Raw genomic sequence first — 19,409 nt, forward strand, 5'->3', positions numbered from 1 at the left:
TCTCTCTTTGAGAAGGAATATTCCTTTCTCTGAAGAACATCTTTATATATATATATATATGTATGTATCTGCCAAAACCTCCACCCAGTTTAAAGTTAGCTTTTAAAATGTTAGCTGTTAAAGGGTAAATCCTGCAAAAGTTGGGAATCCATAGGTTAAAAGGAGTCTCAAAGTAGAAATTAGTCTTCTAATTCACTTGATAGAGTAAATGGAGTTCTCTGCCCTCACCAATCGGTACTATGCATGCAGTGGCCTTTTTATTTTGTTTGCTTAACTTTTCCTTCAATTATGTGTGAAAACAATTTGTAACATTTCTTTTTTTTCTCATCTTTTAGTTTTGAACTCCAAATTCATACATTGGATTTCTATTACATAAATTGGTCTCTTAATTCTTGACAGATCAAAAAGAATCCATAGAAGATATACAAAGACAGTTCATAAATACATTGCAATCCAGAACAAAGAATTCAAGTATTGAACTAAGCCTACAGCCTGAGAAAGCGTATATAGATAGTGATATTGATTCTTTAACTTTGCTAACTGAACAATTCAGTTCCAATGGTGAAATTGATCTTCTTGATGCAGCAGCAAGGTATTTGTTGCCAAACCTCCCAAAGGATCAAGTAAAAAATGTAGAATTGAAATTACTCCCATTTATTAAGACACTTAACACCCATTTGCGAAATGGAGAAAAAACTTCAAGTCCTTCAACAACTCAAACATCGTGGGCCTCCTTTGGCCCAATACAGATCAATTTGTCTGATGAAATTCAGTTGAGGAAACTTTACTTTGTGACAAATTTGCTGGAAACCTATCTTCGAGAAAAAATGTATTCTATTAAAAATAAGCATGAAAAAGATGTCAAAGCTAAATATCCAATACTTCGAAAGAAATGGAAAACCTTCACCCTGGAAAGAAGCAAAAAATGTGATGAAGTGTCAGGAAAATGCAGCCAGCCCCCAGCCAGCAGTGAAAGAAAGACAGTAGATAGGGAAGTGGATGCCTGCAAGGGACAGTTTTGCACAAAGATGAAGCTAGTGGAAGTGGGGAAAGTCAGCAGCAGTGAGAAGAGCAAGAAAAAAAAGCATTCTGAAAGGACTTACCAAAAAAGGGTGCAGGGAAAACAGGAAAGTGTCAGATCCTCTCTGAAAAACATTGCCAAAGGAAGGACAAGAGTTTTAGGACAAATCGTGAAAAGGCTACGAAATCAAGGCTGGCACCATCGTGTAGGCACTCTTTCAACTGCCAATCCTCTGGCAGCAACATTGGAGGACAGGAGCAAATCTGATGGTTTAACACATCCAATTACTCCTTCAAAAAATCCAAATGAAAAGTCTAAGTATAAGGGACAAAAAGAAAAACATGTAATTGGTACAATATTTCAAAAAGACCACATTCCAAACTTACCTTCTAATAAAAATCATATTTTTCATAAAGCAAAATCCCATATAGCCAATATATTCCCCAAGACTAAGCAGAGCCAAAAGGTAAAAAATAGATGGTTACTTAAAAACCCTGTTTTCACAGAGCCGAGAAGCCTTATAAATAATCCTTCTACAAAGGTGGTTTCACTTGCTTCAGAAAGAAGTATGTCAGCCAAGACTTTGAAAGAGAATATCCCAGCAAAGGCTTCCAAAAGACACCCTCTAAGAAAGACTCCTTCAGAAAAGACTACTGCTGCTTCCAGGCAGGAGGAAGAATTCCTTTTAGACAGTTCTTTGTCAACTGTTCAACCAATCAACAAAACACACTGGAAATACAGAGGGAAGGATGGATTTCTACCCAAACCAAAGGGCAGCAACTCTTCTAATTTTTCAGCTTCACCAGAATCGTTTGAAATGGAACTGAACCAACGGTTACAACCCCTAATTCCCAATGAAGCAATGAGGAACCTGATTTCCCATGTTGTCCGAACTTTACAAAAGGATTGTGTGGGGCGTAAGGTGCAACTGGCCTGTACCAAGCTCATCTCAAAAACAGGTGTCTTGATGAAACTGCTCAGTGAGCAAGAAAAGATGGAACAGGAACTTGAGCATCAGGATTTCAACCTCTGGAAAGATGAGACCTCTTTCAGTGACAGCACTGACCTGCAAGAGGCCCTAGGCCAGCTGCAAAAAGATGAGGTAAATCTGTCTTCAGAAATGGAGATACCATATATTTTTAAAATAATTAATTTTTTAAAATAGAGTTCTAAGACAACTAAAGTTGATTAGTAATTTAAAAATCAAGTAGGTCATCATGGCTGTGACTTAGAATTATTTAAATGTAAGAATTAGGAAATTAGTATATATTCCAGTCCTTTGATTTTACACAACCGAATAACCCTGAAAAAGCCAGTTTGTTCATTTACAAAATTTGAATATTAATCCCAGAGCAAGTATGAAAAGTAACAAATATAAGCAGTATGTATATTGCATATAACCAGATGATCTAGGAGGCAATTTGGATAGATTTCTATATATGTGTGTACATACATATTTTTTGAAACTGACTTTCACTTTTTGTTTCATTTGGTTTTTTTTTAAAAGTGCTTTTTTTTTTCATAGATGACAAAAGACACTACAGGATTTGGCTATAACAACAAACTTCTCTTGGCCATCTCAGTGACAGTAGTGGTAATGATCATTATTGCTGTGATTTGTCTCATTGAGGTAAGAAAAGCACTTTTTTCAGTTTCCAAAATATATGCTGTGTTTATAATGATTTAGAACCTAGTCACTAGAAATCAAAGCTGGTATGGTTATTCATATTTTCTTGTACCTAGGGGAGAATTGGGAATCTCTAGATGCCAGCTGTTTATTCCAGGACTTTGGAAGTGATTTTTTACTCTTTTAGACTCAAAGCAAGAATCCACCAAGGCTAAAAGGGGTGTTTAGCTACTAAAGGTCAGCATTTATGTGGAAAGGGACTGGGTCTAAGCAACCTAAGGAAAGACTTCAAAAGGAAGGAAGAAATGGGGAAACGAGAAGCCAAGGCCACCAAAGCCAGCTCTGAAGGAGGGGGTGGAACTGATGGAAGAAGAGGGGTCAATTGGCACTTGAGATGACATCAACCAGAAAGATAGGGTTTGTGCCCAAGTCTTCACATACAATTTCCCTACTCTTACGATATCCCCTCAGAATTGCTAAGGTAACTCCTTTTTTGCTGGCATCTCTTGAAGCTTTTCTGGAAAATTTTTGTTCCTCTTGCCTTAGATTTGGGAATCTGAATGATTGGAAGTCATGGTTTTTCCAGAGTAAGGCTTCACCATGACCAAAAGGTTGGTCTTTATCATGATAATGATTTTCATGCCTTTGAGGTCTACCTTTCCCTTGCCAGGCCTCACTGATCAGACCAATGTAATTATAAACTTTAGCACAGAATTTCTAGCAGAAACAACTTCTGTGTATGAGTAAATTGTAATCACTTAAGTTTATAAGACTTTCTTCAAATAAGCTTTGAGTAAGAGTCATGTGATGTGTCTTGAAATATGCTACTAGAAAAGTGGAGAAATTAAAAAATTCTATTACTCAGGTCTGAAGTAACTAAGATCAAGTAAGGGGAGAAAGTACTGCCTACCCTAATTGGGCTGACTTTTTACATCTGAAACCAGTAATTAAAGTAGCAACCAAGCAGATAGTCTATCTTTCTATTGCCTTTTATTACATGTAATTTTTATTGTATCATGATCTGAAAGGGATACATTTAATATTTCTACCTTTCTGCATTCTGTTGTGAGGATTTTATGCACTAATATATGGTCACTTTTTATGTAGGTGCCATGTACTGCCGAGAAAAGGTATATATCTCTTTCTATTCCCATTCAGTTTTCTCCAGGATGCCATATCTAATTTTTCTAAAATTTTATTTATCTCCTTAATCCCTTTGTTTGTTCCAATAAGAGCTTTCTTGTTTATTCTGTGGTTAGATTTATCTAGTTCTGAAAAGGAGAGGTAGAGGTACCCCACTAGTATTGTTATGCTATTTCTTCCTGTAACTTACCATCTCCTCTAAGAATATGGATGCTATACTTGGTGCATATATTCTGTTCCAGTTTTTTGCCTTTATTCTATGTGTATTTTTCTGCTTCAAATGTGTTTCTTGTAAACAACATATTACAGGATTCTGGTTTTTAATCTACTCTATTATTCATTTTTGTTTTATGGGAGAGTTCATCCCATTCACATTCAGCTATTACTACTGTATATTTTCTATCATTCTATTTTCCCCTGTTTATACTTTTCTCTTTCTTTTCACCCTGTCCTTCTATATTAGTGATTTGCTTTTAACTACCACCTCCCTCAATCTGCCCTCCCTTCTATTAACTTCCCTTTTCTTTCCCCTTCCTCCTCCTCTTTCCTTATAGGGTAAGATAAATTTCCATTTCCAACTAAGTGTATATGTTATTCCTCTTTGAGCCAAATCCAGTAAGGGTAAGATTCAAATAATGCTCACTCCCTTTTCTCTTTCTCTCTAATAGGGTTTTTTTGCCTCTTTATCTGATGTAATTTATCCCATTTATACCTCCCCCTTTCCTTTTCTTCAAGTATAATCCTTTTATTCACCCCTTAACTTTTTTTTTATATCATCACATTACATTACATCTTATATACCTACACCTTCTTTCTACATATACTTCTAACTGCTATAATAAAAATATATTTCTCAAGAATTACAAGTGTCATTTCCCCATGTAAGGGTATAAACAGTTTAATCTTACTGAATAAAATGTGCTTGTTATTTTCTTTCCTGTTTATCTTTTTATGTTCCTCTTGAGTCTTGTATTTGAAGATTGAATTTCAGTTTTCTGTTCATTTCTGATCTTTTCATTAGAAAAGTTTGAAAGCCCCCTATTTCATTAAATATTCATCTTTTCCCACAAAACATTGTGCTCAGTTTTGCTGGGGAGTTGATTCTTGGTTGTAATACAAGCTCATTTGCCTTCCAGAATATCATATTCCAACCCCTCAGATCCTTTAATATAGAAACTGCTAAATTTGTGTAATCCTGCTTGTAACAGGATTTTGGATATTTGAATTGTTTCTTTCTGACTGTTTTGGAATATTTTCTCCTTTGCCTGATAATTTTGGAATTTGGTTACAACATTCCTTGGAGATTTCATTTTGGGGATCTCTTTCAGGGAAGTGATTGGTGAATCCTTTCAATATCTCTTTTACCCTCTGATTCAAGGATAACAGGACAGTTTTCATAATTAAAAAAAAAAAAAAAAAACAACCTGTCCAGGCCCTTTTTTTTGATTCAATAGACCCATCACCTGTACTGAATCTACTTTCCCCTTCACTTGTTTTTCCAATGAGGTATTTTCCATTTTCTTCTATTTTTTTCATTGCTTTGATTTATTCTTGATGTTTCATTGAGTCATTAGCTTCTACTTGCCCAATTATAATTTTTTGAGGAATTGTTTTCTTCAGTTAGCTTTTGTATCTTCTTTTCCATTTAGCCAATTCTATTTTTTTAAGGAGTTGTTTTCTTCAGCCAATTTTTGTGCTTCTTTTTCTAAGCTGTTGACTCTTTTATTCTCCTGCATAACTTTCCTTTCTTCTCCCAATTTTTTCTTTTGCCTCTGTTGATTTTTTAAAAATCCTTTTTGAGCTCTTTCAAGTGGATTTTTTGGGCTTGAAACTAATTCATATTCCCTTTTATTGCCTCATACGGAGGCATTTTGATATTTTTGTCCTTTTCTGAGTCTATGTTTTCATCTACACTGTTGCCATAGTTGTTTCTATGGTCAGGCTCTTTTCTCTTCTTAATCATTTATTTTAGCTTATTTCTTGACTTAGGGAGTTGAGCTCTGCTCCTGGATTATAGGAGGTCTGGTCATTGGCTTTCCATTCCCAGGATTCAGGTGCTTGTGATTTGCCACTGTACTGGGGCCCAACTGGACTAGTTACAGCAGTTGTCCTGTTATTAAGATTAGGGTTTGCCTTCTGCACAGGAGCTAGAGACCTCACAACTGGTCTGCTGAGCAAGATTGAGAAGCCTCAGTTGCTGATCTGAGCACTGGATATTCTGGCTTGGATATCTCTCTCACTGCCCCTGAAATTACCTTGTATTAATTTTGCATGCATTTTGCATATACTTATACATGTACATGTGTCCATCAAAAAATTCCTTAAGGATGAAGAATGTTTTGTTGTTGTTTTGTCTAGCTCAACATCTATCATATTTTAGCTGATTAACAATTACTTTTTGGTTGATTGAATCAAAATACATTTAATCTGTCTTTGAATTTACCTCCTCCTGCTAACAGGATTAATGTTCTAGTGCCTGGCCTATGTCTGACAAAACAAAACAAAACAGAACCAAAAAACCTTTAATTCTGCTAAGTCCCTAACTGTCAACTTAGATCACTCTCCTCCTATGAAAATAAAGAAACCTAGAGAGAAGTGGATTACATTCCAACAAATAGGAGACTGTATGGATCTGAGGCAGTGTACTTTAACTCAGCTCTCCAAAATTTGCACCACAGATCAGTTGGAATTGGCATGTGGGGAGAAGGTGGAAGACTCCACCACATTCCTTTTATTCCTCACTCCTGCCATTAACATGCCATTAACAGCCCAGTATAATGGAGAATAATTTTAGCACTGATAGAGCACTCCAAGCACAGATATAAATTTGAGGTAGGTACAATATTATCCCCATTTCACAGATAAGGATATGAAGGGTCTAGCCCCCTCAATGTATAGATGAGGCAACTGAGGCCCATAAGAATCAGGGACCTGCCCAAAGTCACACAAAAATAGGAATGTCCACCAACCTCTTGGTTTCTAGGAGGAAAACAGAATGCAGTAACTTAGTATTGACAGTAGAGTCCACTGGGAGATGCATGTTCGAGCCTTCTTGGGACTTGACATAGTTTGCACAATGCCTGGAAGTAAAGTTATAGTCCAGTTAGTAAAAGGTGAAGGCAGAGACAAAGGGGCACCGGAAATAGGATTCCAGTGGACAGAGATCCTTGGCAGCCAGGCATAAGGCTACCATGTTAGGAACCTCTGCGAAGAGAAAGCTCCAGCTTGGCTTTTTTATAATGAGAGATTTAATGTATGGGAATGCCTGCCATCTAGGGAAGGGGGTGGAGGGAAGGAGGGGAAAAATTCGGAACAGAAGGGAGTACAAGGGATAATGTTGTTTAAAAAAAAAAAATTACCTATGCATATGTACTGTCAAAAAAAATGTTATAATTATAAAAATTAATAAAAAAAATAAATTTTATTTTTAAAATAATAATAATGAGAAATTTAGCCAAAGGGGTTTGTAGGTGGTGTCCCAAGTTGGCTCAGATCTGGGAGGGAGTTGTGAGATCTCCTATTGGAATTCAAAGGGGTACTTTTGACAGGATTTATGAATCAAAGGTCCTAGCTTCTTGAATTGATAATGTATCAGCTAGGAGGGGCTGGGAATCAGAAAGGAATAAATCCATCTGAAAGGATTGGTTTCTTAAAGGGAGCACAACCCACATCACACCCTGAAAGGATTAGTTTCTTAAAGGGAACACAACCCAGTAGGCACTTGATAAATCTATCTATATATAAATATATATATATATATATATATATATATATATATATATATATATATATATATATATATATATATATATATAAATAATCTATCTCTCTATCTCTCTCTCTATCTATATCTATATCTATCTATCTATATAGATATAGATATAGATATATATAAAACTATCATTAGGTACTTGATAAATGCTTGTTAACAGATTTTTATCCTGAATAAATCTACTTTTTTTCCCCTAATTCCCTTATTTCTGTTGAGGATACCATCATTGTTCTAGTTATCCAAGTTTGCCACCTTAGAATTTGAATTATCCTCAACTCAATTCACTTATTGCTCCATAAACACTCTCCCCACCCCATTTTTACCTTCCCTTGCTGTAGAGAGCAGCAGCATCCCCCCAGTCCCTCAGGCTCTCAACTTTAGGGGATATCCTGGATTGCTCAGTGTGTCTCATTGCTATTTGCCCCTCCCCCATCCAACCCCCATATTCAGTCTGCTGTGAAGGCTGCTGATTTTCTGACCTTTCCTCCTCTCCAACATTGCCATCACGGTATCCAAAAGGAGATTCTGATTCTACAGATCATTTTGATGTCAAAGGCTAGTAGAACTTCCTTTTAAGAGAGTAAAGAGAGAGTTCAAGTCAGATTGGAAAAAGATGAGAAAGTTGGAGAAGTGATGTGAAGTTCAGGTAGCTCATAGATAGATTTGATCTTAGTAAAAAGACACAGAAGGGGATGGTCTGTAGTGTTACTGTGGGAAATGAAACAGATATTAAACAGGAGGATAAATGAAAAAAAAAAACAAGAAAAATAGAAATCGTGGTGAATAATAATCCAACTGAAGCTTTGTAAAGAAAACTTGTACTTGTCTTAAGAGCTCTTACTATATAACAACTGGCATGGCAAGAAATTTGAATGGTAGCAATTCCCCACGGCTGAGAATTATTCAAGTAAAAGTTTGAGGATGAAGAGTCCTAAATTGCTAGTGGATTGTTGGTAAAGTGTCTTAAGCCACAAAGAGAGACAAAAGGAAACCATAAGAGCTTGGATTGGTGAATATGAAAAGGGTCAGAGAATTTATGAAGAAGATATGAGGTAATTGAATACATTTAACAATTATGTATTATGAAATATGGTAGAAATGTTATTAGCAATATTGATGCCTGATGAATTTGGAATGAAAGTGATGAGGTTTAGAATTGGGGTACCTAAATGAAATTAGGGTTTAATTGAGGTCTAGTGGCAGGTTCAGGGTACAGGGAGTCAAATAGAGCTCCCCTGCAACCCCTTTGGATTCGGCGCAAGGATACAGAGTTAAATGAGGTCTAGTGTCGGTGCAAGAGTCCCCTGTAAAGGAATTTATAGACCCTAAAACCTAGATTGATAAAAGAGGTTTATTATGGGATTTGGAAGTAAGGTTAAAGTCTAGTTAGTAGTTAGTAGTAGTAGAGGAAAGTAGAGATAAGAGGGCACACTGGAAACAGTGTTCCAGTGGGCAGAGATCCTTGGTAGGCCAGGCATAACGCTGCCATGTTTGGGACCTCTGCAAAGAGAGGGTTCCAGCTTGGTTCTTTTATAATGAGAGATGGAGTTCCAAGTTGGCTCAGATCTGGATGGGGGTTGTGAGAGTCTGGATCTTCTATTGGAATTCAAAGGGGTACTTTTGACCAGGAATTGTGAATCAAAGGTCCTAGCTTCTTGAAATAATGCATCTGCTAGGAGGGGTTGGGAATCAGAAAGGGAAAACAACCACATCAAAAGGACTTGTGTTCAAATTCTGACTCTGACACTTACAGCTTGTGTAACCTTAAGCATTTAATGTCTCTGGGTCTCAGTTTCCAAAATTACAAAATGAGATGATCTCAAGGTCCCCTCTATCTCTAAATCTTATGCAGTCAAATCGATTTTATAATTTGAATATAATACAAGAAACAATTAGGGCTGATTCAAGGAAAGGATATTTTATGGGAACTTAAGGCCCAAGGGAGATCCCTGCACTGGTAGAGAGGTACAATAGAGACTTGAAATACCAGCCCTAAAACACACTAGTATCTGACAACTTTAAATTTTAGTGAATTATTCTTGTTGACTCTAAAGTCTAGTTGTCCTGTGCTGCTAAGTTGCTGCAAATACTGCCAAAATGTAATTTAAATTGAATACTTTAAAAATTATTTTTGCTTCCTCTAAAATTTTGTGCTCTGTGACCACATCCCATGTGTCCCATTCAGTAGCTCAGAGTGAAAAGTAATATAATAGTTAATATTTTTTTAGGTTCTTTTTTTTGTAGAGTTGCTTTAAGTGAAAAAGCATTTGAATTCCGATGAATTGGAATGGGCAATCAATCTTTCTCCTGAGAACTAACAAGAAAATCTCCTCTGTCAAAAAGAAAAAAGAAGCAGGAATTATGTTTTTGGGAAGTGGTTTTTTTTTTTTTTTTTTTTTTTTTTTTTTTCCCCTTGCTGTGAGGAAGGGTACAATGAAAGTGGAGCAGAAGAGTAATAGGTAAGGGGAAAATTTAAAACAAGGCTTTATTTTCTTAATTAGCTATTTTAAAAAATAACCAAGAGAAATAATAAATGTATGCTTTACTTTCCTTGCAACATGACTGTGAAATAGGTGATACAAGTATTGTATTATTTCCATTGTAACAATAAAGAAACTCAGCTTGGCAAGGTTAATTGACTTATATGGAGTCACACAACCACTGTCTGAATCTGGATTTCAAATCTACCATTGTTTTCAGTATTCTGTGCTGTTATTAAAAAGAGAAGTTCAAAGAGAGCAAAGACAACTTATCTACAATTATTGGCATACAAATTGACATGCTCTCAAGAATCATTAGATCATTCAATCAGAAATTAATATTCAATGTGACAAATATTTATAAAAATCAAATAACAATTGATGATATTTTCTTCTGAAACAGATTTGTTCCCATAGATCAAGAACTTCAAAAGGTGAAACAAAGCATTCATTCAACTTATGGTAAATATCACTGTCCTTTCAGAAGATGATTGTGCGATTTTTGTAAATATTTTTAATAGAATGCTAGAGCTGGAAATTAGCCTGCTCAGCCTCTTGTGTCTTTATTGATTAGCAAATCGAGGCCCCTATAGGGAAATTACTTATTTACCTACAAATACACACCAAACCAGTTTTAAAATTGACTCACTCCTAGTCTTCCTCAAATTAGACCATGATGCCACATTTACCTTCCCAAATCCCTAGTTTATTTTCTGCTTTTTCATCTGTTCTTGGGTCCCAGAAGAAAAGAAAAAATACATATCACTTAGCAGCCTAACAGGCCTCATGTAAGATTGGTAATGATCCTTTGCCTCTCACCAAGGAAAATCACAGCTTCTTAATGTCAGAATTTGTCCATGCTCCCCTCCATTTCTCAGAATTTGACAAGATGTTCATGTGTTCATTTTGATAGTAAATCAAAAAAATTCAAATTCAAAAAGAAATTCAAAATTCAAAAAATGTCAAAAAGAAAAAAATCAAAAAGTAAATTTTTAAAAATTGCTAGCAAAATCACTCAAAACAGAGTCAATTTTAAATGTCTTATTATTACTAAGAGTCTACCCTTCCTCAGTGCCCCCTTGCAGAGACTTTGTAAACACCACTAGTGTGTCTAAGGGGAATAGGGTGGGGGAATGCATCAAACAGAACCATGGACTGAGTTTGCTTCACTAAAATAAACTAGAAGCCAACCACTAATCTTGTCAAAAATGAGAAAGGTATCCTTTGGGGTTGGGGTGGTTATTCTAGGATCAGCTAAATAAAAGGTAAGCCGATCTTATCCTTCAGTTTTAATTTCCTGCTCTTTTAGTCAGAGCTTTAAAAGAATCATATAGTTTGACCCCTTCATTCCACAGCTGAAAAAAAGAGCTACAGAAAAGGTTGACTTGCTCAAAGTTAAACTGCTAATTAATAGCTAAGCTGAAATAAGAACCCAGGTGAGGGAATGCCACAATCAGTGCTCTTTCTGTTTTCCTTTGTTACTGCCAAACGTTATTGTGGAAAGTGTTAATAATTGGATCTGGGCATCCACTTGATTGTGAACTAACTGATGAAAATAAGCTATGTAAATGGCATTCCACTTCCCACCCAAGAAAGTTGACTTGACTTGGGGGTAGCAGTAAAGATGCACTTTGGATTGGATTATGTTTAACAGGAACTGTTTTACAATATCTATGGAAGATCCAACTTGGCCTTGGTTTAAGCCCTGTCTGAGGTGGGTACTATTTGGTGACCTTCAGGAGGTTCTAGACCAAAAAGAGATAACCAGTATTCCAGGCCCCCTCTTTGCATTGTACTTGTTTGCATGATGCTCCTCTCAAATAGAAAGTATTATCTTCTAATAGTAACACCTGCCCAACAAATTGCAAAACTGAATTACTAAAAGATTATATGAATTGCTAACCATTTTGTACTTTTTCAAGGAGATTTTTAACATCTTTGCATAAGAAGTCTTCAAAAAAAAGTCTCGGTGAGGTAAGCTTGAGTATCTATTGACTCTAGCAAGGGTTACCAACAAGGAAAACCTTTATGCAAAGTGAAGTCTATTGTATCTTCTAGGATGGGGATGTCTACAAAAAAGGAAAGCCCCTCTGGCTTAGGGATATGTATCGGCCACTAGATGCCACACGAAAAAAGAACATGGCCCAAAAGCTACGTGACCAAGACTCCTCTGATGAGGATGAAATTTTCAACCAAGAGGGAAGGTAAATTCTTAATAATGGGTATATTCAGTGAGTTTCCACTTATGTGGTCTGACCAGAAAATAAAAAGACAATATTCTCTTAGAGATCACAAGAAATAAGAGGTTGTTTTTTTGTTTGTTTTTTGTTTTTTTTGGTCCTAGGAATGAAAGAAAAAAGAGACGTGAAAAGAAAAAATGAAGATTAAAATAAAGCCTCAGACAGAGATTCACCAACATTATTTTGTGAATATTGGTTTCTCAACAATTTGTAAAATTCTATTTTTATCATATTAAATGCATACAATCCACTTCCAGTTATGAGATCAAAAAGTAAAGAGTTAAATGAGGTGTGAATCTTGTGGAACTATAGTAAGTACTAAGTACATGTACTGAACTAGAGAACTGTTAAGCACCATGCTAAACAACCATTGTCTATCAATTCCACTGACTTAGCACCTTGTTTCAAGTTCTGACCCATAACAGGTAAGAAAAAGCAAAGACCCTTGAAATGCCTACATAAGCTTGGTACTTTGTACACTGCTGCTCTTACATCCCACCTTGGATTTGGTACCTCAACCCAAGGGAAGCACAAAGTGAGAGGAGAGGACAGGATTAAAAAGAATGTTTAGAAGAGCTGGATTAACCCAAGATCTTGCCTGCATGTCATGTGTCTGGAGGTTTCAAAAAAAAAGTTGGTCCAAGTTCCAGATGGAGGTTGACTTTCATTTTAGCTGGGTTCTTCTAACCCAATACCAGTTCATCTATTTATAATGTTCCCTTTCACTTTCTACTTCTTCATATCAAGTGGAGTTAAATAAAAAGGAAAGTGAAATCCTTTGATTTCCCACCCATAGAAAAGATTCTAGCATGAAATAGCTAAAAAGGAAAGTGGCCACCTGTTAAACATCACTGAGGCATATTATTTATGAAAATTAACAGTGAGTAACAGTTCAATATGATTTTATCCAATCAATGACAAAAAATAAAATGCTCACACTTGGTTAGCTGTAAGTGAGCATTACAATTGAATCAGTAAGAAAAACATTACAAAGACTACCTCCAACTAGTTGTCCAAGACCTCCTTTAGCACCAGCCTTATGATAACTGAAAAACTTGAAGAGACTGTAGCAATGGCAGTCACATATCAGGGAATGGTGCAGGTGGCCAACCTAGTGTCCCATAGCTGCACTGGTTGCATCTATACGTTAGTCTCTCTCAAGTTTTTCAGTTATTACAAGGCTATTCCTAAAGGAGGGAAACACACAAAGACAAAAGGTAGCTAGGGGCCTATTATGAATCTAGCTAGTTGAGTCCTTATTTTACATGGGGAGCAACAGCCTCTGACATTATTACCTCTTGCATTCTATCATTTGGAAGGCTACAGCCAATCACTGGTCCCTGCTGATCTGACAATAGAATATAGCATAATTAGGAAGGCAGATGCTCAATGAGAAGTTACCATCTCTCTTCCTAGGGATGGCAGCCCATCAGGAGACTCTCAGCAAATTTGTTATTTATTGCCAAAGGTTAGCCTCCAAATTTCAGCATGGATTGGTCCACTGAGATGACAGCTGCTAAGTTAGGGGAAGAAAAGAAGAGAAAGGCACTTATTTTTTAAAATAGCTTTTTATTTTCAAAGTACATAGTTTTCAACATTCATCCCTGAAAAACCTTGTGCTCCAAAATTTTTCCCTTCCCCACTCCCTCCCTTAGACAAGTAATACAATATATATTAAAACATAAACAATTCTTCTATACATAATTCCACAATTATCATGCTGCACAACAAAAATCAGATCAAAAAGGAAAAAATAAAACATAAAGCAAGCAAACAACAGAAAAGGTGAAAATACCATGTTGTGATCCACACTCAGTCCCACAGTTCTAGTCTGCCCTCAGGATGCAGATGGCTCCATCACATGTCTATTGCAATTGGCAAAAGGCACCTAAAAACAAAAGAGCAAAATAAAAACCAGGTAATTTGGGGGAAGGGAGGCACAAACAGTTGGAAAGATCAAGAAGGTCCTTGTGCATAACTATTGCTGAATTTGAGCCTTAAAGAAAGCTAAAGATTATAGGAGTTGAAGGAGTTATAGTCCTGTGGAAGTGACATGAATCCTGAAACCAGTTTATTCTCTGCCCATTTTCAGGAAATGCTAAAACGCTCTTCTTAGGAACTTAGTGTCCCAGACTGTCTTTTTTTTTTTTTTTTTTTTTTAAATAACCATAATTAAGGCAGCCATGATGTGCCCAGACTGCCTTAATTAGCATTTCTAAGATAATCTATGATGGGAAGTTCTGAGATTGCTAAACTCTTATGGGAATCAAGTTTTCCCAAATCTTTAAGATAGTTTCAACAACTCAATATACATTCTTGTTCCTGCCTTTATTTCCTCTCCTCCCCTAATAAACCCCAAGGTTTTATTTCCCCACATTAAAAAATGTGCTTAAAATTTTTGCTGAATCCTTTCCAGGACTAATCTATAAGATACTCTCTCCCTGATAACATCTTCTCCTAATATGTGTGTGTGTGTGTATGTGTGTGTGTTTTTGTGTTTAAAGGGGCTTCTAGGACCAAGAAATAAAAGATTGAAAAGGGGGAACTTGAAATGGAATCAGAGTTTTATGCAAATTTTCTGTTTTAGTGATGGACTCAAGGTGCAGAATGAGAATTGCATTTTTAGATTGACCAACATGGAAATATTTTGCTTAACTATGCATATTTGTAACAGGGTTGTTTTTTTTTTTTTGTTTTTGTTTGTTTGTTTGTTTTTAATTGGGAGGAAAGTAAGGAGCTAACATTAGGTTTGCTTAAAAAAGAAAAAGAAAAAAAAAGAAAAGAAAGCAAAGTATTTATACTGTTAGGTGAGAGAATTTCATTGCCTTTTTAGCAAAGAGAATGCAAGCTATGTATCCACTGGCTGTGAAGCTGAAAATTATCTTAATTTTGATAATATAATCAACCCCTAAATAAAGAAGAGCTTCAATTATATTCATGGGGATCCATAACTATGAAGCTTGGTGGGTTATTTATTTATTTATTTTTTTGCTTTGTTTTGTTTTTGCTGCTTCTTCCACTGCCAGATGTGTCAAATGAAATGACTTATTCTTTTAAATGAAAAATATATGTTTTTAATGTTATGAGTTGGAGTAGGGGGCAAGATAGGAAGAAGTTTATCTATGGTACACAAATACTTTGATTCGGTGTAATCTATATATGATATCCTATGTGGTATGCCCCATACAAACTCCTCATAACGAGCGCTCTGAGGAGCCCTCACAGGGGAGGGGGGCTCATAAAGGGAATTTAAGGTTTTTTTTTTTCCTCTCCAGTTTGGCTCACATGCCTTAACCTGCCTTCATGAAGGCAGGTCAAAAGGATTTTCCAGAAAGGAGACAGTAATGGCCATTTGATTACTATCTGACTCTCAGGGTCCCGGGATAACTCTGGTATGGTGGGGACATAGGCCCACTCTCTACCACTGTAGCTCTTTTTGTTAGTTTGTTTTTGTTTTTAATTTTTATTTTTCCCAGTAATACGTAATTTTTTTGTTACAATGTTTTCTTGGTTCTACTTGTTTCATTCACCATAAGTTCATGTAAATCTAGGTCTTTCTAAAATCAGCTTATTCATAATTTTTAATAGATATACAATAACTTATTCAGTCAATCCTCAGTTGATTAATATCACTCATTTTCCAATTCCTTGTCACCACAAAAAGAGCTACTACAAACACTTTTGCATAGGTCCTTTTCCCTCTTTTATTTCTTTGGGATACATACCCAAGAGTTTTACTATAGTTCTTTAGCCCCCAATAGTATAGTTATTTTTAACTATTGACTGTTTTTTTTAAAACAGGTAAGGCAGACAATCTTTATTATTTTTTAGCTATAGAAATGGTATCAAGCAAATTCTTTTTTTTTTATTATTATTATAGCTTTTTATTTACAAGATATATGCATGGGTAATTTTTCAGCATTGACCCTTGCAACTTTTCCCCTCCTTCCCCCCATCCCCTCCCCTAGATGGCAGGTAGACCAATACATGTTAAATATGTTAAAGTATATGTTAAATACAATATATATATATATATATATATATATATATATATATGTATGTATATATATATATATATATATACACATATACATACATTTATTTTACTGCACAAGAAAAATCAGACTTAGAAATTAACCTGAGAAGGAAATAAAAAAATGCAAGCAGACAAAAATAGAGGGAGTAGAAATGTTATGTTGTGGTTCACACTCATTTCCCAGAGTTCTTTGCTGGGTGTAGCTGGTTCTCTTTATTATTGAACAAATGGAACTGATTTGGTTCATCTCATTATTGAAGAGAGCCAGGTCCATCAGAATTGATCATCATATAATATTGTTGTTGAAGTATATAATGATTTCATGGTTCTGCTCATTTCACTCAGCATCAGTTCATGTAAGTCTCTCCAGGCCTTTCTGAAATCATCCTGCTGGTCATTTCTTACAGAACAATAATATTCCATAACATTCACATACCACAATTTATTTAGCCATTCTCCAATTGATGGGCATCCATTCATTTTCCAGTTTCTAGCCATTAAAAAGAGGGCTGCCACAAACAATTTTGGACATGTGAGTTCTTTTCCCTCCTTTTAGATCTCTTTGGGATATAAGCCCAGTAGAAACACTGCTGAGTCAAAGGGTATGCACAGTTTGATAACTTTTTGAGCATAGTTCCAAATCGCTCTCCAGAATGGCTGGATGCATTCACAATTCCACCAACAATGTACCAGTGTCCCAGTTTTCCCACATCCTGTCCTACATTCAGCAATATCTTTTCCTGTCATCTTAGCCAATCTGAGAAGTGTATAGTGGTACCTCAGAGTTGTCTTAATTTGCATTTCTCTGATTAATAATGACTTGGAACATCTTTTTATATGGCTAGAAATAGTTTCTACTTCTTCAAATGAAAATTGTCTATTCATATCCTTTGACCATTTATCAATTGGAGAACGGCTTGATTTCTTATAGAGTCAATTCTCTATAAATAAATTCTTTAAAACATGATTTTACAAGGCATATGTTTCTGTGATTATTTTTTTAAGAAACTCAGATTCAGTGACATCACTCAATTACACTACTGCTTTAATCACTCTAGTTCAATTTTCAAATGCAAGAAAAATAAGCATTAAAGTAATAGTTATGAAATAACTTTTGACAGGCCAAAAAAGGTATAATCTTTTTCTAATATTCATCTTAAGTTCTTAAACTGTCCTTGCTATATAACAAAAGAGAAACATGCAAATACTACCATCTTATGCCCCACTAATCTTTACTATATTATCATTTAATCAATCTTCAACAATTCAATGTATTAGTTTCACTCTAAATATTTAATTAGTCTTAAAAGACTTATTTGCTTTTATAATTTTATTTTCTTTTTTAGACAACAGGTCCATTTTGTGTTTGGTAGCCCAGCTGTGTGTATGCTAATTTAGTCTTTATTTCTCAATATATTTTTCTATATTTCATGAATCCTGAGTTATTACATAACCTGCTAATGTATACTTTGCATTTATAACTTAATCTATGTATTTTAAATGTCATATAGATGATTTACAAATGAAATAATCAAAACAATAAATATAATATATATTAAATATAATATATAAAATATAATTTATTTCATAATTTATTATGAAATTAAGAACAGAATTAAATGTGCATGTTTAAATCACTACTGATCAGAGAAATGCAAATTAAGACAACTCTGAGATACCACTACACACCTGTCAGATTGGCTAAGATGACAGCAACAAATAATGATGAATGTTGGAGGGGCTGTGGGAAAACTGGGATACTGATACATTGTTGGTGGAGTTGTGAAAGAATCCAGACATTCTGGAGAGCAATTTGGAACTATGCCCAAAAAAATTATCAAACACTGCATACCCTTTGACCCAGCATTGCTGTTATTGGGATTATATCCCAAAGAAATACTAAAGAGCGGAAAGGGACCTGTATGTGCCAAGTTTTTGTGGCAGCTCTTTTTGTTGTAGCTAGAAACTGGAAGTTGAATGGATGTCCATCAATTGGAGAATGGTTGGGTAAATTATGGTATATGAAGCTTATGGAATATTATTGCTCTGTAAGAAATGACCAGCAGGAGGAATACAGAGAGGCTTGGAGAGACTTAAATCAACTGATGCTGAGTGAAATGAACAGAACCAGAAGATCGCTGTACACTTCAATGCTGTATGAAAAGGTATTCTGATGGAAGTGGATATCTTCAACATAAAGAAGATCCAACTCACTTCCAGTTGATCAATGATGGATAGAAATAACTACACCCAGAGAAGGAACACTGGGAAGTGAATGTAAATTGTTAGCACTACTGTCTATCTACCCAGGTTACTTATACCTTCGGAATCTAATACTTAACGTGCAACAAGAAAATGGTATTTACACACATATATAGTATCTAGGTTATATTGTAACACATGTAAAATGTATGGGATTGCCTGTCATCGGGGGAAGGGAGTGAAGGGAGGGAGGGGATTATTTGGAAAAATGAATACAAGGGATAATATTATAAAAAATTTAATTAAAAAAATAAAAATAATAAAAAATTATATTCCAGTAAAAAAAAAAAGTGCATGTTAATCTCAACTTTCTTGGAATATTTCACTATCTTATCTACAATGGTAAATAAAACACTTATAATGAGAACTTAATTTTGTTGACTTCTACATAGATTCTGCTCATTTTATTTTGCTCTTAAATTTAAATAAATACCACTGTTTTGTATATTCTAAATTTCAGACCAAATACTTTTATTCTCATGTCCACAATCCAAATTATAAATGGTATAGTTTTCAAACTGGGAGGAAGTCACCAACAATGTGGTAACAAAACAGGGTGCTATATGCTATACATAGTGGGTAATCAAAAAATATTTGTTATTCAGTAATTCAAAGAAATGAATTATTAGAAAAAATTATTAAATTAGTATATCTGTTAATATTTTATGGTAAATTTTATTGGGATAGAGAAATCAATCCACCAATATTGTTCAATTGTCAACTTGGAATTTTGAAATAAAAGGCAACAAATCATCAAATAATTGCCTTTTTTAAAATGTTAATTCTAGTTATGTAAAAGTATTTGGTAAAAAACATACAATATGTATA

General features: G+C 35.1%; 1 protein-coding gene across 6 annotated transcripts in view; it reads left to right on the plus strand.

Moving 5' to 3' along the window:
- Positions 1-12,576, plus strand: part of LOC141538942 (RAD52 motif-containing protein 1-like) — a 77,638-nt gene extending 65,062 nt beyond the window's left edge. For 4 of the 6 annotated variants that reach the window (XM_074261007.1, XM_074261008.1, XM_074261010.1 and 1 more), the window contains 6 exons: positions 400-2,123; positions 2,547-2,651; positions 10,447-10,505; positions 11,966-12,017; positions 12,102-12,247; positions 12,388-12,576. In XM_074261007.1, the coding sequence (XP_074117108.1) occupies positions 400-2,123; positions 2,547-2,651; positions 10,447-10,505; positions 11,966-12,017; positions 12,102-12,247; positions 12,388-12,424 (2,123 nt within the window). In that variant the 3' untranslated portion in view covers positions 12,425-12,576. Of the gene's footprint in view, positions 1-399; positions 2,124-2,546; positions 2,652-9,791; positions 9,958-10,446; positions 10,506-11,965; positions 12,018-12,101; positions 12,248-12,387 lie in introns of those variants that run through there. The other 2 variants (XM_074261009.1, XM_074261011.1) reach the window with 2 other exon arrangements.
- The last annotated feature ends 6,833 nt before the right edge of the window (positions 12,577-19,409 follow it).

The sequence above is a fragment of the Sminthopsis crassicaudata genome, chromosome 4 (assembly GCF_048593235.1).
Source record: "Sminthopsis crassicaudata isolate SCR6 chromosome 4, ASM4859323v1, whole genome shotgun sequence".
Classification (NCBI taxonomy): domain Eukaryota; kingdom Metazoa; phylum Chordata; class Mammalia; order Dasyuromorphia; family Dasyuridae; genus Sminthopsis; species Sminthopsis crassicaudata.